This window comes from Eutrigla gurnardus (genome assembly GCF_963514095.1).
Source record: "Eutrigla gurnardus genome assembly, chromosome: 10".
Taxonomy (NCBI): Eukaryota; Metazoa; Chordata; class Actinopteri; order Perciformes; family Triglidae; genus Eutrigla; species Eutrigla gurnardus.
The window spans coordinates 24,266,460-24,292,569 of record NC_139924.1 but is presented as its reverse complement, the minus strand read 5'-3'; the positions used below and the strand labels follow the sequence as shown (position 1 = coordinate 24,292,569).

The 26,110-nt window shown below is 41.3% G+C and overlaps 1 protein-coding gene across 4 annotated transcripts in view; it reads left to right on the top strand.

Moving 5' to 3' along the window:
* The window catches only part of fndc3a (fibronectin type III domain containing 3A), a 37,437-nt gene extending 11,327 nt beyond the window's left edge, over window positions 1-26,110 (top strand). For all 4 annotated transcript variants that reach the window (XM_084019480.1, XM_084019481.1, XM_084019479.1 and 1 more), the window contains 23 exons: window positions 9,116-9,192; window positions 9,301-9,541; window positions 9,807-10,106; window positions 10,945-11,003; window positions 12,139-12,305; window positions 12,386-12,445; window positions 12,530-12,668; window positions 13,243-13,296; window positions 13,409-13,533; window positions 13,709-13,883; window positions 14,431-14,517; window positions 16,993-17,131; window positions 17,747-17,815; window positions 17,953-18,071; window positions 19,030-19,135; window positions 19,362-19,537; window positions 19,675-19,788; window positions 19,933-20,082; window positions 21,155-21,498; window positions 21,615-21,827; window positions 22,093-22,259; window positions 22,638-22,762; window positions 23,598-26,110. In XM_084019480.1, the coding sequence (XP_083875606.1) occupies window positions 9,116-9,192; window positions 9,301-9,541; window positions 9,807-10,106; window positions 10,945-11,003; window positions 12,139-12,305; window positions 12,386-12,445; window positions 12,530-12,668; window positions 13,243-13,296; window positions 13,409-13,533; window positions 13,709-13,883; window positions 14,431-14,517; window positions 16,993-17,131; window positions 17,747-17,815; window positions 17,953-18,071; window positions 19,030-19,135; window positions 19,362-19,537; window positions 19,675-19,788; window positions 19,933-20,082; window positions 21,155-21,498; window positions 21,615-21,827; window positions 22,093-22,259; window positions 22,638-22,762; window positions 23,598-23,921 (3,530 nt within the window). In that variant the 3' untranslated portion in view covers window positions 23,922-26,110. The remainder of the gene's footprint in view (window positions 1-9,115; window positions 9,193-9,300; window positions 9,542-9,806; window positions 10,107-10,944; window positions 11,004-12,138; window positions 12,306-12,385; window positions 12,446-12,529; window positions 12,669-13,242; window positions 13,297-13,408; window positions 13,534-13,708; window positions 13,884-14,430; window positions 14,518-16,992; window positions 17,132-17,746; window positions 17,816-17,952; window positions 18,072-19,029; window positions 19,136-19,361; window positions 19,538-19,674; window positions 19,789-19,932; window positions 20,083-21,154; window positions 21,499-21,614; window positions 21,828-22,092; window positions 22,260-22,637; window positions 22,763-23,597) is intronic.

Below are 26,110 nucleotides of genomic sequence, written 5' to 3'. Positions count from 1 at the left end.
GCAAATGGGGGAAACAAATTGGGTTTATAGTAGTGCTGTCAATCGACTAAAGAAAATTAACTAATTAATCGCACAATTTGCCGTAATTAATCGCAATTAATTGTTTTCTTTCTTAAGAATAAAGTATGTTATAATGGATTTTTAAAATGTAAAATGATGGAGTTTATGTTGAATCAACACAAAATAAGTATTTCAATTCTATTGTTAAATAGCAGCTTTTTTCTTTAACTTTAAGCACAGATTCTCTCATGTGAACTACAGATTTTCAAAGGAACCATCAAGGCCGTCAAAATTAACTGACAGCTTGAAAAAGGCATATGTCTTATATGCACTAACAGAACATTTCAAAAATGTCCAATAGAACATGCAAATAAGGAAAAAAGAACAAGTAAATATTCTGCTTTAAAGTCAGAATGATAAATCCTTTTCACTCCATAGAACAACAAGTCAGCTTAGCCCTCCTTTACATTCAGCCCGTTACTGAGACAGAAGGAAGGAGGACAAAGCAGCACACGCCACATCTAGTGTTTCTCACGCAGACAAATTACCAGGATAATAAAATCTCTAATGATAATAAAAAACTGCTCGGCGATCGCCAATCGCGATCCCCTCCCTGCTAACGCCGCAGCCTCAGCCAAAATCTTACGCTGAACTCCATTAAAAACGAATGGCTAACGGCTTCGCGGCACACGTCGTCATAGGTCTTACGTCAGCCGCCACGGGAAGTAAACAAAACACAGCTGCGTTAATTTCGTAAAAAAAAATGAACACGTTAAATATTTCATAATAACGTAAAGATTAACGCGTTAATTTTGACAGCACTAGTTTATAGTTAAGTGAAGAGGTAAAAATAAAAGGGTTTAGAGCTCTGTGCTTGTACAACTCACAAGGCTTTCTTTAAATCCAGTGTTGAATTCCCCAAACTTGTCATCTAATCATGACATTTCCAAAGGTTCTTGCAGCTAATGGCACATTTTATGTAGGTGCTTAAAATCACCCTGACATGTTATAATCGGTTTAATCTAATCTGATTAACAGGGCTAGATTTTGTCTGAACTTCTTTATTTCCCACACGTCACGTTCTCTCGGATTCGTTGATGTTTTTCACAGTATGCAGTAAAAAAAGGGTGGAGATTGGCCAGGATGCATTGACGTATTTTTACAGGAATGACAACAGGATGACAGTAGTGTCTCACAGCTCCCAGGCTGCTCAATGACATAATTGCATTTTATGGTTCCAGTCAATCCAGAGAATAGAGCACAGCTTGAAAGAGTGTGTTATATCAGTGCATCAATATGTTTTAATTAAATTAGATGTTTGTTTTTTTTAAAGTCACCAAACTGATCAAGCTTGATCACATTGATTCACATCATTTTCTCAATATGCATGATTAGTTCAATAAAATATGTATCATAATTAATTGTAGACGAAGCGTTTAGAAGATGACCTATTAAAAGGAGACGCACACAATTCTTCCTGACCTCACCTTCATTCTTCAGTTCCATAACTGGGATGTTGTGTGCACATGAATGCATCTGCTTTAATTTTTATTTCAATGGTTTTATCATAACACTTCCTGCAGTAATGAATGTGTCACTCCTGCATTTTTTTCCCTGCAATGTCATACTCTCGGGCCCCCCTCATTGGCTTTGCTAACTGAATGTCATTTGGCATGCTGCTCTTCCTGTTTAATTTGACAGATGATAAAAGAGCTGTGCACATATGTACTATCATAATGTAGACTAAGCATATGGTATGATTACAGTGTGTTCGTGGAGGAGTTAGGGCTGAAAAGCGTTATTTGATTAAGATGTGTTACACATTCTTATTTGTCCTGATGATAGTCATTTCCTTTTCCTCAATTGTTGGTGATTGTGCTGGCTTTGTGACAGCAACAATGAAATCGGGCTCCAACACATCGCTGACATTGTTAATGGAAGACAGCTGCAGTAGTAGGAGGTAAATCTGTAGGGCCATAATTGTAAACAATTATTATAAAATGTAGTACATGTACAAACATGGATCTGAAAATGATTTGCCGTGTTTGTTGGGCTCCACGGACATCGCTCTCTGTATTGACATTTCTGTGAGCTCACTGCCACTTTTTTCTGTCAAATGTTCAATTTGATTTAATAAAGAAAGATAAAGGATGTCTGGATAATAAAGATTTATTAGTGAATAATGATTGCTACCCGTGGTGACCACATCAGGCAGGTGCTTGACATTTTACCAGAAATTTTAGACCAGTGCCAAGTATCTCACTGTTGAAAGACACTGGTATTTCTTGCTAGTAGCCTTTGACTATGCCTTGTGATGTACATGAATAACAATGAGACAATAGTTCCGTGCAATATGCCTGAGGCACCCAGGATTAGATGATAAAGGAGCAAGTAGTGATAGAAAGCCATTATACAGTTTCCTCATGCAGGGGCTCTTCGCCCTACTCGTGTCTGACTTAGCTGCCACACTGGCCCCCCCATTATGTGCTGTGTAAACCTCCCTAATAGGGAGCCGGCATACATAGTCTCTCCATCAGAGGAGAAACAAAGGGAGAGCGATGCCACATAGATCAGTGTGACTGCTACTAACTGGCCTGTCACAAGGTGCACTCATCTCTCGGTGACGTGAATAGAGGGATGACTCACCGCTTGCAGTGCAAGGAGGGAGGAAGAAGAGTGTGTGTGCGTGCAGGCATGTATGTGCATGTGGTTGGTTGGTTCGGGTTTGTTGTGTGTTCAACAGAGTATCCCTGTTCACTTAAGTGTCTGTTGTGCATTTGCATGCTTCCACCTTTTACCCTAGTATGTACTGACAGGGACAACGTGACACAGTTCCAAAGCCAGGATGATCTGCTTTACGCATTTCCACCATTTGCTCCTTCCCACACCAATTTATGTATTCACTTATGTGTTTTCTAGTGTCTGGATGTGTGTAATTGCTGCGTGTTAATGCATGACGGCGTACTCAATACAAACAGACAAGCCTATAAAATGCAGTGCACGGAAGACATTTTCCTTTTTGATATATTCCTTGGGGGAAGAGCGGAGGACACTAATTAGAGTGGCCATTAAGTGTTTTCCTGCTAGCTGTCCTCCTTGCCATGAGGGGAGTTCTTTATGAGTGGACATGCCCTCATGACCCCCTGCGCTCCCTGGGTCTGCCACTCTACAGTTGATCTAAAAGCTTTAACACTGGCACCAAGCAGTAGACCACCTGATAAGCTTGGTCACTGATGAGGCAAGTCAGCATCAACACCGTTGGGTTGATTAGATCCACTTTTGTTTTATCTGACTTAGCCTGCTGGTGATTCACATCGGTTTGGATGATTCAGTCTCTGGTTGATTGCTCAAAGCATCGTCTAGTTCCACTGGGCTTATTGAGCCTGATAAAGATGCGTCTTCTCTCACAAAAGCCAAGGCAGGCAGTCTGGCATCTCGACAGGAAGCCAAAGAATGTGTGTTTATGTGTGTCTGCACGCAACTGTGTGTCCATGCAAACACCTGGCTCAGTTTGTAGCCATTTTGCCCGGTGTCCTCTGCCTTTTCTCTCCATTTGATATTGGATGGTCAGCCCATCTGCGTACTTGTCCCTCACCTTTTGATGCCGTAGATGTTAAACTGTCAGAGGGACATGAGGCTGTTCTTTTTCCCCTGTGGCTGAAACTGGGCAGTCAGCATGTAAGTTTACAATATTTGCTGAGGTAATATATCAAGGGAGAAGTTATTTTCTCAGACTTCTGTACAATCCGACCTCTCCTTGCAGCCAGAGTCGCTGCCCCCTGCTGGCCAATTTTTAAGAATACATGTTTAAGACATTTTTACTAACTGGTAGTCAGAAGTTTATTATGTGGACAGTGTCATAACAACATCATAAACATTTTGTTCTGAATTTTCAATAGGTCTAGTAAAGTGTCTAAAAAAAAAAAAATCTAGATGATTGTGTTTTACAATTAGTGGAAATGATGTAGTCTTAATTCTTAGTAATGACAGATCGATTATATCATCATATCTGGTCATCTATTCAAGTGCCTTACATTTCAGAATGATTTACATGTGGTTCCACATGAGTGAAGCCAAATAATATACGGTCTAATAAAAATGTCAGTGTAGACTTTGTGGAAAGAATTAAAAAAGTTATTTGACACGAGAGTAAAGATCCAGGCATGAATTTGTATTTCCAATGTATTTCTAATTAAATGGACAGATCTACAGTTGGTAAATATCATCAGAAAACATTAGCTACACTAGAACAAATATCAGTATCACCTTTAAAAAAATCATATCCTTTGTTTAGCCATGCTATAACTCGTGTCCTTTTACACCCAGTCTGTCTTCCCCCCTTTCCTCATGTCCTACTCCTCTGTTTATTCAAAGCCCTCGTTGAGTTCACATTGAGGCTGGTGCAAGCCCACTGTTCCAAGATGGTTACATGTCCTAAGGGGCTGGTGGCTCAATTATTGTGCTGTTCGTATAAAATTGCATTGGCTTGCATGATCATATTCATTAAGATTAAAAGTTGTGCGCACAATTGTGGAGTGTTTGCATGTTCTCTCACTTCTAGCACCCTCTCCTAAACAAAAATCATCAAACATGCTTCACATAATTTGGACCACAAACATCCACCACATCAGCAGCATAATTTTTTTTATTATCGCCACCTCCCCCACCTAACTCCAACTACATGTACACAAATATGTGCGTACGAACGCACACAGACGAGGTTCATTCACAGATTCTGCAGTGAGCAGCTCTGAGAATGACTGAACTAGTGACTCATTCTCCCATTGCCACGTTGATATGAAGGGGGAGGGAGAAAGGTCAATAACATTATAGAACACGATGACAAGAAGGGTTGTTTGAAAAAAAGAATGAGAAGAAATATATATATTATATATATATATTATATATTTTGTATTTGTTATCAAAACGGTGGTTTTAGAGTGGAATCTTCATATCCTGAACAGAGCCAAAAATTCATTATTTAAAAAAAATCTGGCTGTCTGGAGAGCAGCAGCAGCAGTGGGATGTTTTGTAATAAGCACAAGCATGAAAGTCACTGATTTCCCTCCCCTCCTGTAAATGTCATTCATGTCGGTGCATTTGTAAGAACCATGCCTTAAAATACCAGCAATCCAGACAATGTTTACTAACACCTAAAATGCTATTCTTATTCATTTGTTCTGTTTACTGTACAGCTTCCTCCCTCAGGCTCTGGTTTGTGCACACAGATCAACATAGAATGCCCTTTTCTTTTTCTTTTTTCTTTCACTTGCTCCCCTCCTCTATGAGGATTGGCGGTGGTTTCAAGGGCATGGTGTGAAGAAATAGCCTGACCAAAGATGTGCATTAACGTTCGTCATCAGCTAATACGTTGTTACAGTCATTGCAATTACTACTTCTTAATGGATGGAAGATCTTTCCTACCTGCAGGAAATGCCATGTAAAAAGAGACCATTTGCTACTAAGAATCAAGGTTTTTGTTTTAGTGACAGTTCAGTACTTAGCCTCTTTCCCTTGCATGTCTGTACTTATTAACCTCTGTCAGTTATTCATCTTGCCTTCCCTTGCCTATCCTCTCTCTCTCTCTCTCTCTCTTTATTTGTGGATGGAGACGATTTATAAGCTCTAATTAATAATCAAACCCACTCCATCTTTATAGGCTTACAGTTCATCATGTCGCCTTTGAGAGCTTATTGAGAGCTCCCATATGAAACCGCTTTGTTTATCTGCTCTCATTTTAGCTGTCTCTCTCTTGTCCTTTCCATCCATATGTCTTTCTCGATTTTCAGATCTTTCTCTGAACCAATCAGTCTCTATCTGGCTTGTCTCCTCCCTTATATTTGCATGTCTAATTGAGGCTTCATTTGTACATTTGATTAAACCTGTCTGCCACGTTTCCTTGGTTTGCAGTATGCCTTAGATGACTTGTACAAAGCCCCACTTGCATTTCTTTATGATCTCTATCCATTTTCAGAAAAGTGGAAGCAGGTGGCTCCTCACAGTTGCCTTACCATCCTTGCACATCTGTGTATGTACGCATGTGTGTGGCAGTGTGTGTCTGGCTCCTACTCCGTCTCTCACTTGGCTTTTTCACCCAAGCCGAACAATTATCCCCGTCTCCACGTGGCAATCTTCAACCCCTTCTCACTTCAGACATGCCACACCAGTTGATCCTGTCTGCCTGCCCCAGGAGGCGTGGAGGTGAAGGCGGGTTATTTGATGTTGACGGGAAATGATGGTTTTCCAAAAGTGTTGCCTAGCCTCTGTTTATACCGCCAGAAAGGGCAGCTTGTTTGTGGCTATTCTTGGCTCAGTGGCAGCCTGCCGTTTTGTGGAGGAGGACTGATGTCTTTCCCGTAGCTGTTTCCTCTGGAAGGCTGGCACTCCACAGCCACGTCAGCACGAGCAATGCTCCAGTTGACTCAGGAGGGGGGATGTGGCCTTTTCTATCTGATATCTGTCAGCACTTGTGCGTCAGTCTGATGTAAAAGAGTGGGTGTTTCTCCCCCCCCCCCCCCCCCTTCCTCCTACCTCCTACCTCACACTATGCTTTCTACTGGTCCTCTTTTCCATTAACTCTCCTAGTTGGTACACACAAAGTCTTTCATGCTAAACAGACAAAAAACGTCATATTGAATGCTAATATGATTCATCAGGTTTCCTGTTAGTCAGCATTGGCAACATTAACTGAAAATGCTTTAATCAGTCATCTTGCAGGTGCCCGGCGGGCACTTGGCATAAGGGCAACATCATTTATTAGTCTTAAAAGTGAGTGGACATAAAGCTACACACTTTGAACTACCGCTCAAATTATTTTGTAATCTGAAATCAATGAAGATTGAGGCAGTGTGACTGCCTTCATTCAGGCTAAGCTCTTCCATGACTTGAGATTTTTGTCCTTGTTCTTAGGCAGAGTCACTTCCTTACGTATCTGCTGGCTCAATGAACTACAAGGCGCTTCAAAGCTCTTTGAATGCCAGTATAGGAGGCCTGCCTGATTTCTGTCTCTTCCCATGCATTGTATAATAAGTACACTAATGCAGGATATTTCCAATGTTTTTTCTGCCAACAGAAAGTAATAAAGTACGAGACTGTCTGGCATTAATGCAAAGAGAACAGAGAAAATAGGTTTTAAGAAGAGTGTTTTCCTCCAGCCCACAGTACACATTGATTAGAGTGCTCTGATGACATTTTTGACAAATTTATTTACAAATGAAAACCAGTTTTAATATCTCATCCAGGCCTGTGCCAACCTGACCTGTTGTTTTTTTTTCTTTTTCTGAAACAATTTTCATTTTATTAAAAGAATTTCTATCTTCATGAAAAACTGCTGCTTACAAATACATTATAATGACTCAACATCAGGTCAAACATTTCATCTCTATTTCTTTCAGGTTAGCTCTGTCAACCTAATTCACACTTGACCAATGCCGGCCCGTCCACTATATTATTGATTTAGTAAATATTAAATAAATGATTGGCAGTGTGGTAAAATAATAGCATAGTCTGTATGGTTGGGATATCTGTGTCAAGTCATGCATTGAGTAAATGTGACACGGTGATATGGGATGTAGGGTTTATTGTAGGGCTGTTGTATTACATTGCATAAGCTTTAACTAGGTCTACCTTTATCAAGCAAATGTCCGTATATCAACGCTCCATTTGTTTCTCTCCCCTGAGAGGTGGAGCCTGGACTTCAGCACCTGGGGAGGTGGTACTAGATGTTAGATATGGGAGGTTTCGATTTAGCATTACAAAGCCAGCCTCTGTAGTCCTGGGCCCATCATGGCTGCTCATTGAGAAGTGCCTTCTCTGTGCTTACACCAGTTTTGACAAAATGAAGGAAAACGCTTCCTCAGGCAGGGAGGTCAGTATTTGTTGTGTGATAGTTTTGCTTGCCTGCATGAGATCTGTCGTTAGGTTCCCAGTGTTTATGTCTTAGGTTTGTAAGAAGAGAAATGTGTGAATGTGCAAACTGAGCACAGAGGTACCTCTCTACTTCTCTCTCCCAGGATTTCTGCTGAGCTGTCACTCCTTTGAGCAGAGCTAAGCTGCTGCACCGGCTGCTACAACAGAGCCATGCAGGGAGCTTTGTTGTTTCTCAGCACTTTTATAAAGTGCTCTTCTTGCGTTTGCCAGTATTTAAAAAGAAATGCATTTCTCTGCCTTTTTTTTAAATAAAAAAATAAAAAATAGTCATTGAAAATGCAGCTGATTTCAAAGAGTGAACAGACTGTAGGGATTGTTCTATCTTAACCCTGTCGTTTGTCATATGCAAGAGGTGGCAAGCTAGGAGGAGTTACTATGGTTGTCCAGGATTACGGGAAAAAATATTTGTGTTTATCTGGGTAGAAGGATTAAGTCGGTCGGAACACTTTCAAAGCTTGAATGGATAACACAACAATACAAAAGATGAAAACCCCCCCCCCAAAAACCTTAGATTACAAAGTCAAAAGTACTGTCAGAAGGGTCTGTTGAATAAAAACATGAAGAGAGGAGTCAACAAAGACTCAGTCGATCACCCAGTTTAAACTGCTGTTGCAAAATTGGGATTCTAGGTACATTTTGGATGTTTTGATCTATTCTACATCTATTTTATTGACTTGATTCTGGGTTTTGCTTCTGGGGGCTGGCGCTTCTCCATAGCAACAGTCACTGAAACGCTTGGTCACTGTTGTATTTTGACTGCTGTACTAAACTGATGTAAAAAAAAAAAAAAAAGGTTTTCTGAAATCTTTGGCTTTAACTTATAGTAACAGTTATTATTCAGGATACTATGCTGGTCATTTTAAACAAAGGTATTATCGACACATCTTTGCTATTGGCAGATAGATAAAGGCCTTAAAATGAAATATTGGCATAAGCCAGAAATTAACTTTTCCTCCTTTGCAACAGGCCAATATGTTAAATACAAATACATTTAGCATGTTTTAAATGTAGCCTAAGTTTATGCAGTTTTGTCATTTTGCTCAGTGGATGGTTGAGCTTGAATGAATCAGGTCAGACCAGGGCTGAAATTTCAACCCGGTACACTACTTTCAACACATTAACCACAGATGAAACAGCTGTTTGCCCTGAAGGAAAGTGTTTGATCTGGCTCCTTCCTTCTTCATAGGTCCTGCTCAGGTTCCCATGATGTCTCCAAATGGTTCAGTGCCTCCAATCTATGTGCCTCCTGGATATGTTTCGCAGGTATTCATATTCTATATAATTTCCAGTGCAATGTTTCTGATAGGCATCTGGTCACGCTCAGAGAAGCTCTGATACCTTCTTCTGTGCTCTCGTCTTGTTTCCTTTTAGATCATAGAAGAGAACGGAGTGCGGCGTGTTCTGGTTTTGCCTCAACAACCAGAGTTCCACCCAGGGGGCCACTCCCCCCTGCACCACCCTCCACCCCATGCCCACCTGCCTGCCTTCATCCCACACCACGCCATGATGCCCCCGCCACCCCATCTGTACACAAGCATGGCGGGGGGCGTGGGCGACATGAGCTCTCAGTACATCTCCCAGTACCATCCAGCTCATATCTTCTCAGAGCAGGGTGAGGTGGAGCCAGCAGTGTCTGTATTGTTGTGTTAGATGTCATTGATCAAGGCCTGATTCAAACTGTTTAGTCTTTCAGTGTCTTTATCATAGGGGGTTTACCTCAATACTGCCCTGTTTATTTGTATGCCCTTTCATAGTAACCTCACAATTTGCCCTTTTTTTTTTAACCTGCTTCTCTGGCTGCCGGGCTACAGGTTTTTTTTGTATTGCTGTCTGTGTCTGTCTACAAACTAACAGATGTTGTCTTTTTGTTCCTTCAGTCTCTACAGATTCTCACCCCCAACACGGACGTGCAGCGTTTGTTCACAGAGATGACAGAACTAGCAAAACGTATGAGCGTCTGCAGAAGAAACTGAAGGACCGTCAAGGAGGCGGAGGAGGAGGACAGATGAAGGACAGCCCTCCCCCATCACCACAGAAGACTTTCAGCAGCCCCCCGACAGTAGACATTCACAACGGCGTTGGGGGGAAAGGGCTGGAGGCCGAGCAGGGGCAGCTCAGCCATGCCGTAGCCGGCCCTGACATGCAGACAATGAGGGGGAAAAATGGAGAGTCAGGAGGTAAGAGGTTAAGGTGTAGAGGTTTGTCAAGGTTCACAATCAGGCTGACTCACAGCATCCACAGTACTTTGTTAGGAGTCTGTTGTGTTTAAGCGCTGAGAATAGTGCCTCATTAACTGCTGCAGCTGGTGACAGTAAGGGATTAACAACACGGCCAACGTAATTCTTGATTACATGAACTCTGACTGCTCATTAATCATGGAGTTTAACAATGCTTTTGAAAGAGGAGAGGAAAGTGATTTCAACTTATGAACTCATGAATGTTTTTTAGAAATGTAAGAACTTGAGCAATCTACCACTAAAATCAGGCTGTTAGTTTTTATAATTCCTGAGGAAGTGGGAGTTTTTGCATAGAGACGGGCATAGAAATGTACCTAATTAGCAAACTAGTTTGTGAACTCTGAAATGACTATGGCTGCAATCCTGCTTCTTTTTTTAGCTGTAATGCATTTGATTCAGGTCTAGTGAGGCTACTGTCAGTAGAAACATTCTTACCAGAACATTCTTATTCTTACTTTTTCCACAATCAAACCCTAGTTTGGTATCTGAATGACAGACACTGAAACATTACATTTCGTTTTGAAATTTTTTTCAAAGGGTAGTTATAGTTGCATCCTTTACAACACTGTACAAGAGGTACACAGGCATGTCTTTCAGATAAGATGGCAAGATATATATTGCCCAGATAGACCAGACAGTGCCTACAACTTTCAGCCGAAACAATTGCAGGCAGAGAATAAGTCAGTTTTACATATTTAGTCAGCAACTTGAATTAAAGCATACACTTTGTGGTATTTATATTTTTTTAATCTGTATTTCTCCGTATTTCTCTCCTCAGAGCTGGGTGAGGAAGCTCAAGCCCTGCAAGCACTATTGAGTACCATCAATACACCATTGGTTAGTATTCACTTCTGCAATTCATGTTATTGTTTGCCTTTATCTTATTAATTTGCGTAGTTTTATGTGACTCGATTAGCGCTGTTCATGAGAATCTGAATGATACAAATTTGTTGCAACATTAAGCACTCTATTAACATCCATGATGAATTCTTGGCATCTTGCTAATGGAGTCAAACCTGCTGACTAGCATCCATGTGGGGATTTCTATTCCCACATGTGCCATCAAACAACTATGCTAGCAGTTACTAAAAGGTCTGAGCTTTGCTTTGAAATAATTACTGTTTTTTAACTAAACTGTTAACGCTCTCACATCCTCATGGTGCAAGGCTTATTGGCTTGTAGATGACAACTTAGATCATTTATTAGACTTGGGGAAATGGTCACATAGAATTATAGACATTTGCAGAAGTCCTGTTTGGTTCATTATTTGAAATAACCCTTGAAAACCCCTGGTTTTAGACGGTGGGAAAATAAAGACATTAGCTGGATGGGAATCAGTCTAACTAGCTAATAAAATAGAATTTATCATACACTGTCACCGAGGTCTGAACTCCTTGCAATGCAAATGTAGCAAACCAAGATGATGGATGAAGTTAAGGCAGGATGTCTAAAACATAGTGGGTACAGACTTTCTTGTGTCTTTTCCGCCACTGTTTTGTTAAAGGACTGATAATCGAACTGTGGAAAGTGGGGGAATAAGGTGGGCCCCCAGGGGAGGAGGAGGAGGAGGTGGTACAGACTTGACCTGATTGAGTTCTTCCACATATGAATCCCCCCTGCAGTGTAGCTTAGGCTATTTTAAGCCTCCTCAGAACAGACCGAAACATTTTAGGGTTGCACTACACATCCCTGCTCATTGCTGAAAACCTTAAAAAGTGGCATCAGCTCGAATATTTTGAACCCTGTCTCTTTCCTCGACCAAGCAATGCTATTTTTGTGTTTTGGAAATTTAAGAACAACAATTGTTCTTGCATGACCCTCTTTGGACTTGGGTCTATGGTTGTACAATATAGAAAAATGAATGTATTTCGAGATGGGGTCGGGTTTAGACGAACAGAGGCTTTTTTTCCATGTCCAGGTTTGATGGTTTTATGTAGACTTGATTGTGACCCATGAAACCTTCATGTTATAGGTGTCCGATATCCAAGCCAGAGGAGCAGTAGTGAGCTGGGGTGCGCCCACCAGGACAGAGAGTGAGAATAGCAGTGTGGAGGACGACTGCAGCCTCCCAGAGCCCCTCAGCTACGAAGTCTCCATCTCATTTAGCGGCAAAGATGGGAAATACATGAGCATGTACTGGTGAGCACTAGCAGCAAGATGCTACAAGGCTAACCTCCTCTAACAACACTAAATAAATAATGTTGGTGTTTTTTATACAGTGGGGAAGAACTAAGTGCTACATTAGAAGATCTTCGACCAGCAACGGACTATCATGTCAGGTTGGTATAACCCTCTGCCTGCTTTTGTTTGAACCAGTGTTTATGCATGGTGGAACATGTTGTAACCATTTCGGCGTTCCACAGGGTCCAGGCCATGTGTAACTGTTTACAGGGAAGCCCGTCAGAGGCTGTGAGCTTCACCACTTTAAGTTGTGAGCCAGATCCTCCCAATGCTCCAAGGAAGGCCAGTGGGACCAAGAACACACTTGTACTTCAGTGGAAGGTAATTGTTAAAACAAATTTGCTTGATGGGGTTGTGATTTAAACCCTACAATTAACAACCATATCGAGGTGACGGAGAGCAAGCAACAAATTAACCTTCCTCCACTATTGCTGAGATCCACTCTAGTGTGGTAGCTTCTGTGACTTCATTAAAGTTGCTCAATTGCTAGCAGTAAAAGGTAGTTGTTACAGAAATTACCTTCCAGGTGTGAGTGTAAATGTTTGAGAGCTTAGCGAGGCACTTCAAGAACAATCATGCAAGCTCAGCGGACTTCACTGAATTAATTAAACCGTAGAAGAGTGCGTACACCTGGATGCACCTTATTTGTTATTTGTCGAGCTGAAAATTGCTTTCCTTGTAATTAGTGGCAGTGATGGGAAATGTTGAGCTCAAGAATAAATGCATGAACAAGGCGTGGCGGGGCTCAAGTCATCTAAACATTTTAGTATGGCTTGGTGAGCGTACATTTAAAGTCAAATAAGTAACTGGGCGTTGTTGTGTTTTTAAGTTATATGTATATTTTATGTATTTATCTGATTGAGATTTAATAACACCATGAATGGTTTATCTACAGGCTCCGTGTGACAACGGTTCCAAAATCCAAAACTACATTCTTCAATGGGATGAGGTGATTTTTTTTATTTATCTTGAAGGAAACGTTGAACAAGAAAACACACTGATATTCTATGTGCCTATCGATTTAAAGGTACTTCTTAAAACTTCCATTTTGTTCTCTAAAGGGAAAGGGCACTGGGGATTATGAACAGTGCTACTATGGACCTCAGAAGCAGTACAGAGTGACCAAGCTTTCACCAGCTTCAAGATACTCTTTTCGCCTTGCAGCTAAAAACGACATGGGTGCAAGGTAGGCACTCAAGAATATGTTTGACTATTTCCTTGATGACACCCTTCCTGTTGTCCATTTTTATGTTACTGTTTCTTCCATTCACTGTCTCCATCTGTGTGTGCACGTGTGTCTCTCAATATGTCACTCTCTTGTCCCTTTCTCCCATTCTCTCCCATCCCCTGTCTCTCTCCAGCGAGTTCAGTGAAGTGGTGGACCTGTTCACCTCATGCAGTGTGCCATTGCCACCCTTACCTCCAGAGCTGGAGATGGCGGGGGTGACCTGGCTGTGTATGAAGTGGCAGAGGCCCACTAGCTCTCCAAAGGAGGATGACATCTACTATATTTTAGAGATGGAGGAGGAAGGCTCGGTATGTCTCTCAGACTCTTTTTAAATAGAAACATCTGGTCATCTGTGATCAAAATGCAGAAATGACACAGCGATATTCTTGACTAAATGGTTTCTGTAAAATAAAAAATCTATGTAAGGTGCTGCAGTTGCAGGGCCATTACCTTCTTAGATGGTAGTATCGCTAAGTTCATCTCTTTGACTTACTAACCTTCAGACAGTATACAATATGTACACTTTGAACAAAGTACAATTTCATCCTTGTGTGGCTACTTGGTGTATGCAGGTATTCATTCCACCAAGCCAAGGTGAAATATCAGTGTTGCAACACTTCAAACAGTTTGCTCTAAAAGTTATTTGACATTTATGGCTAGTTACTGTCACCTTTTGCCTGCACTGCCTCAAGCAGCTACCTGCAGTATAATAAAATAACGCCTGCCAAGGAAAGCACCAAAAAAGTTCCCCTATCGCGCTTAAAGTCCTTTATTTTCTGTGCTACAATGGTTATCGTGTAAGTCATTGCACACTTGGTTGTTTTAATTCTCCCGTATAATTTGTTTTTATCCCAGGGATATGGCTTCCAGCCAAGCTACGATGGCGATGAGCTCTCCTGCACCGTCAGGAATCTCCACAGGAGTACCAAGTACAAGTTTAGGGTAAGGTTTGCAGTCGATGCTGTTGATCTGCAGATTTCATTTAGTCAGCAGTGGAGTGTATATGTGTGGAGGGGACAGGCTTCATATGGGGGGGGTGCTGAGGCCCACAGTGGCCCTATGACTCATCCATTTGCAGGATTCTGCCAGCAGGGCAGTGGGCAACTGACTGCATAAACAGGGGGACTTCATTGCTCATCAAATTCAGGGCCCCAGTGAGAAGCTAGTCAAGCAAAGCATTTGAGCCAAGGTGTTTTTTTGGCTGGCAGTAAGGTGACCGGATTTATGGACTGAGTAGTGTCTTTCTCTCCGTTACTGCATTCCTCTCCTCATCTCTTACCCTCTATCTCATTTCTTCACCTCTCATCCTGAGATTCTCTTCGACATGATTAGTCTCCTGGCAGTTTGACTGTTTACTAAATGGCTCTTATGAATCATAGGTGACCATCCTTCACCTGTTGTAAGCAGATTATTATTGCAAGAAGGACACATGACGCTCTTGATTATAAGCTTGATATTGAAAAGTTTGCATAGATTAATAGTTAAATTATTTCCAGCAAATTGAAGGCCCACGTTTTGTGTGATTTAGGGGTGTGAATCTTTGGCTTCACTTCGATTAATGATACAGTAGTTGGCGATTCGATTCAAGGACGATTTTTTCTTTTTGTAACGATTCGATTCGATTTGATTCTGTAAAACACGATTCGATTCAGTAACTTGTAACCAAAATTCTATATCCATGAAATAATCATGCAATAATACGAGTGAGACTATCTGTATTCTTCTGAAAGGTGAAAAATAACATATTTATTCTAGAAAAAAGTAGTCCTGCATAATATTTTATGCTGAATACAAAAATGTAATTAAACATTGCTCAGTTATTTTGAACATTTTTCAATAGACTACATGCTGGCAGGGGAGAGAGTGTCTTAAACGTATTAAAACATTAATCATAAGTAAGAATCACGATTAATCCGATTAAATGCATTTATATCGATTATTGGTGAAGCCAAAACGATTCATTCTATTTATTTATTTTAGCAGATCGATTTAGTTGAATCTATAGGACTGACAATAGATTCATCGATTAATCGAATGAATCGTTACACCTCTAGTGTGATAACATGTGACTTTATATAGGCAGGTCAGGTGAGTATAAAAATATTTTCAAAATCTCATGCCTTCTTCCCAAATCTATTTGTTGTAGATGCATTGACTCAATATATAGTTGTACCCTCATTTTCTTACAATACAATCCTATACTCTTAGTGATGTGATTTTGACACTGTTGGGGTTCGTGGTTTCAGGCAATTCATGCTAAATACATGCAGTAATAACGCACTTGAGATAACAGTACCTTGATATTTGCAATTCTGTAACTGGCAGCCCTGGAAGGCATTGCCATTTTCAGGTTGAGTTTGAAATGTGTCCTACCAGGGCTACGGCCTGTAATATAATGTTCTAAATGTATATTAGATAAAGTGTGTAGGACTTACATGGATCTCTTAGCAGAAATGGAATATTACATATAAAACCAAGTTTTATTTGTGTTTAATCACCTCAAACTAAGAGGTTTTTATGACCTTAGAACAAGCCTTTCATGTCTACATAGAGAGTAGGTGCTTTTCAGCAAGCATAATAGCGTAATGAAAAGCAGTATGCTATGTTGAACTGCCTTGAACAGCCCAGAACAAACCGTATACTGGCGCTAGAGATGGCCTTTTACGTTGAAGGCCACCGTAGCTTTCCGACACGTATGAGGGGAGTGGGGGGGTTGGGGGTCGCTGGTAGAAGCCACTTAATCATACACACTGGTCCTTTCAAGGATACAGCTGTTCTTATTCTATATTTTATATTGCCTGTGTGTAGCCTCTGTGCCATGAATCTCCGTTGTTCTGAAAAAGTAGTATCACAGTATTCCCCAACATGATACTGACAGAAGACGAGTATTACCCAAACACCACCATATGCCCAAATGATAGAAATATTCATTAGTCGCTCTGAATACTGCCTCCCTCATTTCCAATTATCCAGCTGCACAGTATGAGGGGAGGCTGGTTGCTGTGCACGATTGTCTAATACAGTATGTGGATGAGCTGTACTCGGCGAGCTTACAGAGATTTCCATATTATCACAGTCTTCGCAGACACTGAAATGCAAATCGCTCTAAAGTTATTGCCTCATTTTTTGTTGCCAATACTTGAAGTGTCTTGTGTCGGTTTTGTTGAAGGGTATTTGCAAATTTAAGGAGCTTAATATTTGGGATCATTGGTATTTGTCTGTGGCCATTATAGTTTCAGGCAGAGAGTGTAGTCATTCTTCACTCCAGTCCTCTCCTGAGTCGAGCCAGTTTTTGTCATCGTCATGGAGACCTTAATACACTTGCCCTCACTGACCATCTATGTAAACAATGGCCAATATTCTAAAACGAGGGAAATATATGACTCTTCACTTCCTGTATTCATGCACTTCCTCCAGGTGGCAGCATACAACTCGGAGGGGAAAAGTAACCCCAGCCAGTTGGTCGAGTTCATCACGAACCCTGACAGACCCGGCAGTCCCTGCAGGCCTGTCATCAGAGGAAGAGTCCTGCCCAACAACTTCAAGATGGCCTGGGGTGAGTATTTTTTTAACGACCAATTGCTTTCCCTTATCAAAACTCTGTCTTACATGCAGTTAGCAGCCTGGCAAGGCCAGTTTAGTATTTCACCGTACTTATTGAGCTCTCCCTGACCATATTTGAATTTAATAGAAGCAGATGACATTCCAGGTAGTCTGAACAGTAGATGACTGACAGTTGTCTCCTCTAGTCAGACATCAGCATGGATCCTTCGTACACTCACTGGAAATAACACATCACTCACTGCTGTAGTTGGTATCTGCTTCCAGTTTTCAAAATGAAAAAACTATGTCTGCAGCTCTGAAAACAAACCAATTTTTCGCTGTTTCCACTAAAAAAATATATTTGGGGGATGAAAAAGGCCAAAGTGTTTTCAAGTCATGCTTCATCTACATGTCTTCGTTATAATACTTTGAGATTGCAGTGTTTTTAGAGGCAACAAGGTCCTCTATTATCTTCCCAAATTGCATTGTTTGTCGATTTGCTTCAGTAAAAACTTTCAATTCTCAGGTAAATTTCCAGACATAGTCTAAAGTGAAAACTGAGCTGGATGGCATTGCCACTTAGTAAGTGCAATTTGATAATTTCCTTTTTTTTTGTCTTGTAATTTAGAGCCCCCAAAAGATACTGGTGGAGCAGAAGTCACAAAGTATGTTGTGGAGCTGTCTGAAGGCATGAGCGGTAAGTAGTAGGTGATAACACAGTGTTTCCTCTAGGAAGCAGCGGAGGCAGGCAAAGACACCCCACAATTTGTTTTCCTATTAATTAAAAATGTTAAAAACTAAAACCTGTATTATTGGCAATGTGTTTATATTTAGGCTCGTCATGGGAGCTGGTGTACTCAGGGCCAGCTGTGGAGCACGTGTGTGAAGGCTTGAAGCCCGGCTGCTCCTACCAGACGCGAGTTTACTGCATGAGCGAAGGGGGGCAGAGCCCGGTGAGTCATTCAGCATCAGCACACGGGCACACGCACTCATGCACAAGGCTTTGTGTTTTTCAACAGGCCCATAGTTTGCTGATCGGTTACAGTTTTGTATGATTGCAGGTCAAAAAAGGTCACACAATTGCACCTGCTTTTTTTTAAATCGAAGTTTCAAAATGATTGGAATCTGTGACACAGATTTAATTAGCATGTTTTGTCTAACGATACGTATCTTGAAATGACAAAACAGAATCACCCTATATGCATTTACAATATTTAGTCCAGAACAATTTAGCTATTATACAAACCCAGATTATTGTGTTTTTTTTATTGTCTCTCCGATCACTGATACATTTCCTGAAATTGCTAGGGCAGGCAGTCAAGAATCTCACCACATCCCATGGTTGATCTGATAAATTTCCCAGAATAGTTCTAGATATGCACTCTATTTATGGTGAGTTTGAATAGGAAATTGTCATTCAGGCAGTGTTATACGTTTGGAAATTAGACTATGCTGCCTGTGTTTAAGGACAAGATTGAGTCAGAGGATGTTTTGCTTAATTATTTCAGTTCAAAGACACTCTTCATTAATTTCTTCATCAGCTGTTAGCACATGCATTTATTCATGATGAAGATACATGACTCATAGTGGCGAGACCCTGTCTGTTGGTGCAGCACAATGTGACATAACACTCGCATGTTTGCCTTCAGAGTCTGAATAATGAAAACCTATTTTTTTCGCCAGGCAATCCGTCTAACTTTATCCACGGCTCTGTATGCTGGTGTAAACAATGCATTTACATTGGTCTCCTTTTTGGTCTGTCATGGCCTGAATCAGTCTAATAAGCTGGTGAAAATGACTCCGCCATCCACTGTGTTTGTGTTGTGTTAAAGAGAAGGAAAGGAGGGGAATGAGAAGTCAATTTTTTTATTTTTGCTGAGTCTTAATTGGTGTGTTATCTTCCCTTGCAAGACATCAGAGACCTTGCAGGTCCAGACTCCTGCAGTGCCCCCAGGGCCCTGCCAGCCCCCTCGGCTGATGGGCAAGCCCAAAGCCAGGGAGGTGCAACTGCGCTGGGGTGAGTCATTCCTCTCTAACTCAGATCTGTGTGGGATGTATTCTAGCTTCTGTTGATGCATTTATTTATCTAACAATCTACCACAAAGCTGGGGGCTTTGACAATGCAGTTTGTCTTATTTTGCTGTTTGAATTTGTGTCTTTGTGTATATATATATACTGCATTATTCTTTTCTTGGAAAACCTTTGTCAAAGTATATTGATTTATAAACACACAAATTTCATAGGTCCACCTCAGGTCGACGGAGGCAGCCCAGTGTCCTGCTATAGTGTAGAAATGAGTGGACTGCAGTCTGAGGAGAGCAAGGAGATTTACCAAGGTCCAGAGCTGGACTGCTCTGTGGGAGGTTTAATGCCTGGCAAAACCTACAGCTTCTGGCTAAAGGCAGCGAACAAGGCTGGGGTGAGAAAGGCTGTCAAAACCGTATGGATGAGGAGAAGGGATTATTTTAATGTTGCATACTTTAAACCCTCTCTCACAATTTTAAAATGTTTAATATGCTTTTGTATTAAATAGTGTCTGTTCTTTTGTGTGGATAGTTTGGACCTCTTTCTGAGCGCTGTGAGGTTACAACCGGCCCCGGGGCCCCAGAGCAGTGCGAGACTGCTTCCACCACGTTCAAATCCCCCAGCTGTGTTGTTGTGAGCTGGGAGGTAAGACTAGCTGAACTTCAATCCCCCACTGGCACATAAATTATAGTACATCATGCATCATTCTGAGGAAATATCTCGAAAAAATTACATATTGGTTTATTACTATAACTATCATCAGGTAAAGTGCTCGCTATTGTCTTCCAGGCGCCTCCTTGTAACGGCGCTCCGGTGACAGAGTTTCGTCTCGAGTGGGGAGCTGCTGAGGGCAGCATGCAGGTGTGTTATAGTGGGCCAGGGCTCAGCCATGAAATGAAAGGGTTGCTGCCTGCCACCAACTACTTCTGCCGGGTTCAGGTGAGCACTAATAAAAACATTATTCATTTTATGAAGCATAGGCTTATTTTTCATCTGTTCCCACTGTTAAAAATACACCTTTTCCCACCTTCCAATAATCCTGTTTGAATAATTTCAGTATGATTATTCTTGTGAAGACTTAAAGGGCACTCCCAGTGAATTGAAGACATTTTTTTTATTTCACAATTATGTCATCAGTACAAGATTGCTGGATAAGAGCAGTTGCATCCATTGAAACAACAAAACATTTTCCACATGGGGCCATGAGAATAAATCTGATCAAATGAGGTGGTTCTTTGGCCTTAGAGGTTAGCGGTGAAGTTGTATAGCAAGCCATTGTGGTTCAATGGAAAAGCAATCTTAACACTGTCAGGGTAAGTGGTCCAATCCCACTAAGAAACCATCATTTGAACTATGTGGATTGTTACTAATCCTGTTCATAGGAAATATCTTGCATGCATTTGTGAACTTGATTTTATAAGTAATGTTCTTCTAACACCAGTGCAAAGTGAGGAGTCCATTTTAGGTTTACCAGATTACTTTTTTGGATTTGCTGTATTGGTTGGCAGAGTTTGTGGTGGTGTGTGCTTGCATGTGCCAGTTGGCTAGCTAACGCTTGCTATGAGCTATATTACGACTGTTTATAATCTTAATTACACTGTTCCCTAGTTGGTTTATCATGATGAGTGGGCTGATACAGCAGCGAGTTAGAACATTTCTCTATTATGCTGTAGCACTGAATGCATTTTTAGAGTGTGACCAATTAAGCCCGGATTTGTGCAAAAGAAGAGAGATTCTGGCATGAGAATATTGGCTTTGCCTGTTGGGTCTGGTTCAGGCTGAAATTTCAGACCAATCTGTATTCTTGGAGCCCCGTTTATGGACCAACGGGAGGAATGTAGTGACACTATTATATGGTTTGGCTAGAAAATGAAAACAATATACATGTTAGCAATTATGTTTACATTGGATTGCCACCTTGTGCTCAAACATGGGAATTACATGTGTTCCTTTCACATCACAAGTAACAGTTGACTTCATTAGCCGGCTCTTTTGTCTCACTATTGTGCAGGCTGTGAATGTGGCTGGCGTGGGGCCCTTCAGCGAGGCAGTTTTGTGCCAGACACCCTGCTCTGTGCCTGCGGCTGTCAACAACATCTACGTGCTGAAGGAGTCGGAGCTGCGAAGGTACGAGACTCCAGCGGATGAAGATGAGGAAGATGAGGACGGCGGTTCTGAACCACCGCCGCCGCCCTACTCTCCGTCCACCTGCCTGGGCATTAGCTGGGACCCCCCATGTGATCATGGCTCTGAGATCACTTCCTACTCGATTGACCTCGGTGAGCGCCAGCCCATTGCTGTCGGTCCCGTCACCAAACACATCATCCAGCATCTGCAGCCCGACACCAGCTACAGGTTGGTGCTTCCTCATCGAAGTGTTTTACTGTTACAGGCTAACAGAGGCTGAACAACATCTACCAGGTCACCCATGTCCTTGCAGCTCTCTGATGCTGACATCTCTCCTTCCTCAGGATCCGAATTCAAGCCCTGAACAGCCTGGGAGCAGGCCCCTTTAGTCACACCTTTAAGCTGAAGACAAAGCCACTGCCGCCACAGCCACCCCGCTTGGAGTGCACTGCCTTCAGCCATCAAACCCTCAGGCTCAAGTGGGGCGATGGCCCGGCCAAAGCCACCACCTCAGATGCCCTCCAGTATCAGCTGCAGATGGAGGACAAGAGCGGCAGGTCAGTGTCCCATCAGTCGGATGAAGGAAAGTGACCTGATTAGAGAGGAAACTGATGTTTGTGCAAAAGCTTCAGATAACTGTATTGAGAAGGGCGGTGCTCATTCAACATAATGCGCTAGACAGTATGTCTTTATAGATAGTAAGTTGAAAACTGATGATGTTCTTTATGCCACTGTATTATTTAATCCTTTAATGTCTCTCTCTCGCTTGCTCGCTCTCTCTCTCTCTCTCTCTCTCTTTTTCTCATGTTCCTGTCATTGCAGGTTTATATCCTTGTATAAAGGACCATGCCACACACACAAAGTCCAGAGGCTTAATGAGTCTACCTCTTATACGTTCCGCATCCAGGCCTTTAATGAGGCGGGCGAAGGGCCCTTCTCCAATGTTTACATATTCACCACCCCACGCTCTCCTCCAGCCCCTGTGAAAGGTACAGTGGCAGCCCTTTCTTTCTGCTTTTCTCTCTTTATCTCTCTCTCACTATTTTCTTTTTTATTTCTCTTTATGCATAATCTGAGCCGCTGCATGTGTTTACATATTGTATGTGTATCAATACTGTATGTGCACTGTATACATACTGTATGTGTATATATATATGTGTGAGTCATATGTAGATGTTGGTGTTATTTGTATATATTACGACACATGAACGTAAATGTACGGTAACATATTTCTTATTAGAAATCCCTTCTTGATCACATTTATTGATCTCTTGTTGTAAGTGGCAGATGTTTAATTACTGCAGATGTCGCCCACCTTAAGCAGTACTTTTCATTACAACTGCACTCTCTTCCTCCCCCCCCTCCAGTCCCTAAAGTGGAGCGCCTGGAAGACAACTCCTGCGAAGTCACATGGGAGGCCCTAACGCCCATGAAGGGGGACCCAATCATTTACACCTTGCAGTGCATGATGGGAAACTCTGAGTTTAAGCAGGTACTGATGATTGCGTGTGATGGATTGGTACTTCCTCTTCGTATTTTGTGTCATTACCTGGAGCTGACCTAACTTTCAATACAATAGCCTTTTATGCAGATCAGGATACGGATGGATCCAGGACCTTAATCTTTCCACCATGGCTTTGCAGCGTTCTGTATTAGTCACCGCTGGCTTTAAATTGCCCATTATGCAAAGGTCATTGATCCATGAGTTATCCCAGGTGTCTAGTCCCTGCCAGCACATCCGTCGCTCTCAGTGGCCTCTAGCCGTGTTAGCCTGGAGTCATGGCCACTGCAGGCTTATGCTAATCTGACAACATCATACATGGCAATTGAATCAGGGAGTTGAAATAAGTAGCTGTCATTCTGCATGACTTTATTTCCATCCTTATCCTCAGTCTCAGTGGCCTGGATTTAAAAGTCCATTTTTTAGAAAGGGGGATTTTTCATTTGCTCGGGATAGGGGTTTGTTTGAGGTAGTCTGCTTCTGTCTTTGCATCAAACAGGGTTGTGTTCTGTCAATCTGTTTCATACCTTTGCTAGTTTGATATGCTTTGTCTCCAGTTTTTTTTTTTTTAATTCAATGAATCACCTGTAAAAACTAGAAATTTCCTGAATACAATTTTAAGTTTACTGTCACAAATTGAACATTTACGTCACCCAGTAGAGATAATCAAAAAGGTGTCACTCTAACAAACAGATCGGGTACACATGGCTCTCCCATGGCTTGTCAGCTGGGCAAACATCTAAGTCAAGAGGCTTCCCCCTTCATGCAAGGTGAAGACAGCTCTTAACCAATAAATCACACTTCTTCTCTTACCTCCTGTTCGCAGGCCTACAAAGGTTCTGCCACATCCTTCCATGTCCAGAACCTGCAGCCCAACAGCGACTACCGTTTCCGAGTGTGTGCTATCAGGCAGTGCCAGGACGCCCCTGAGCTGAGCGGTCCCTATAGCCCAACAGTGACCCTCTCTCCCCAGCGGAGCGACTTGGCTGCGGCTGGCGGTACAGCTGCCTTGGGGTCCAGGGCCGGCACGGAGTCCGGCCGTGCCAGGCGGAGCATGACAGACGAACAGTGCGCTTTCCTCCTCCTCATGGTTTTTGCCGTCATCGCCATCCTCATTGCTTTTGTCATCCAGTACTTTGTCATTAAATAAGCAGTTTGTGCCACCCAGCTGCAGGGTTATAGCTTTATTCTTTCTCTCTCTTTCTGTTGTTTTGTATTCTTCGTTTTGTACCTCTTGTTTTTTCCTCTGTCTACAGAGTAATCACATTAGCTGCATTTGAGTACAGGTGAAGGGAGGGCTGGTGAGTGACAGCTGTTAAACATTTGAGGATGTAACACCTTATTAGGCATGTGTGATACCCTTCAGGCTCTTTGTCTGCCCATCCCAACATTGTGGTATCTGTATCTCAGATTTCTCTTTTGTCATGGTCAGCTTCCTACGCAAAAGGAACTCGGAAAGAGCAGTGAAATGGTTTATTTCGGGAAGAGGGGGAAGGGATGCCTCGACTTGTGTACTTGTTGATTACAGTATATATATCTATATAGATATATTGATATATATACATAAAATATATGTGTATAGAAATAGTCATTATTTAATTTCCATTTATGTGTCCAGTATGAAAACTGTTTTTGATAGATGTGTTCCAAAAATAGTATGTAGGTGTGTCGGTAACCTATGTGCTATTTGATCCTGGGACATGGTGGGCCAGTGTTTGCACAGTGGTGTGTGTGTGTGTGTGTGTCCAGATGTGTATACTGTATGTAGTTAGTGCCACAGAGGTACACGGCTGGGAGGGCTCCAGGGCCAGATGAAGGGACTTAACCCCCTGCTGGAGTTTAGGGGTTTAATGAAAGAAGAAACGGGAATTTAAATCTTGTTCACACTATAGAGCGTTCATTTAGCACTTTCCAACCTTTTTGATGTTCAGAATGTTTAAGGATGCAAAAATGACTGGAGAAATGTTAGTATATTTTTGTACAGTGAAGACACAAGGACCTGTAAGTTTGAGGAAAAAATGCTCAGTATAAAGTTAGAAAACAAACAAAAACCAAACTAACAGTGAATTCTAATTATTTTTACTATCATATAGTTATACTGCTGCTTTACTCCGAAATATTGTTGTTCAGCACAAAAAAATGTATGCTTACCTGTATGTTTTGTTTTGTTTTCCCCTAGTAATTGATTTTGCACCTTTAGTGAAAGAAAACCTTGACTGAGTGTGTCTTGGTCTTGTGATGCATTTTATAGAACACACTTTGAGATTGTGCAACCCTTCTTGTGTTTTGGGTGTTTTAAAAGTTGTAGTACCACGTAATGTGTCACTGAAACAGCTGATCGATCTCAGCAAAAAAAACTGAAAAAAAAACTGAAAAAAAAGTATGTACCGGTTGTTTCAGAGGCCTTAATTGGAGAGGAAAAAACCTTGGGAGAATTTTCTTAATTTCTCCTTAGTTTTGATGTTTTTTTGTTTGTTCGTTTTTTTTTCTTTGGTTTTAGAAAACTTATAATGTGTTTTATTTACTTTTATTTTTTGCAACATTTATTTGATATTAGTAATCCTATGTAATCGGAAGAGAAATGGAAAGTAGTTCTATGTATTACTTCTGATTTATTTGATTTCCTTTGTCAGGTCATACATGTGTGAAGTATATTTTTTTATAATATTGAAGTAATATAAGTTAATACTCTCCACAGAAAATAATAAATCCTGAGTACTCATGAATCATGGAACGCAAATGGCAGATACAAAATGTGTTATAAAATGTACTTCCTGTGAATCTAAATTTGCCTTTTCTCTGTGTTCTAAGTATTCATAACATATTTAATGCTGAGTTTTCAGTGGTAATCTGACTGTAGGGTCTAGTGTTGTTTGGTTTTGGGCAGATAACTGCTGTTGCAAACATAAAAATGGATTACAGGTACCTTGCAAAACGTCTTGGATAATGACATGATTTGGTCTTTCAGACATTCTGCAAATATCTTCTTTGTCATTTAAAGAATTAAAATTCCTATTTTTGATAGCGATTGCAACGTGTGCCATTTTAACACCTTTTCACCCTGGGCTTACTACCTTTGCTTGGGGAGATGCTACAAAAATAAGTAAAATATGCACAAAAATAGAGACCATTTTTATGTAATTTTAATGTTTGCAGTTACCTCATACACCGTACATTCCAAAATGAAAATTTGTTATACTATACATACTACCAGACATATCACTTTAAAATGTTCGTTATGGGAAAAATGTATAATCATAGATATGTATCAAAAGTGTATCTGTATAGCCATGATATCTACAAAGGATCCATGCACAATAAAAGATTTATAATTCTTAA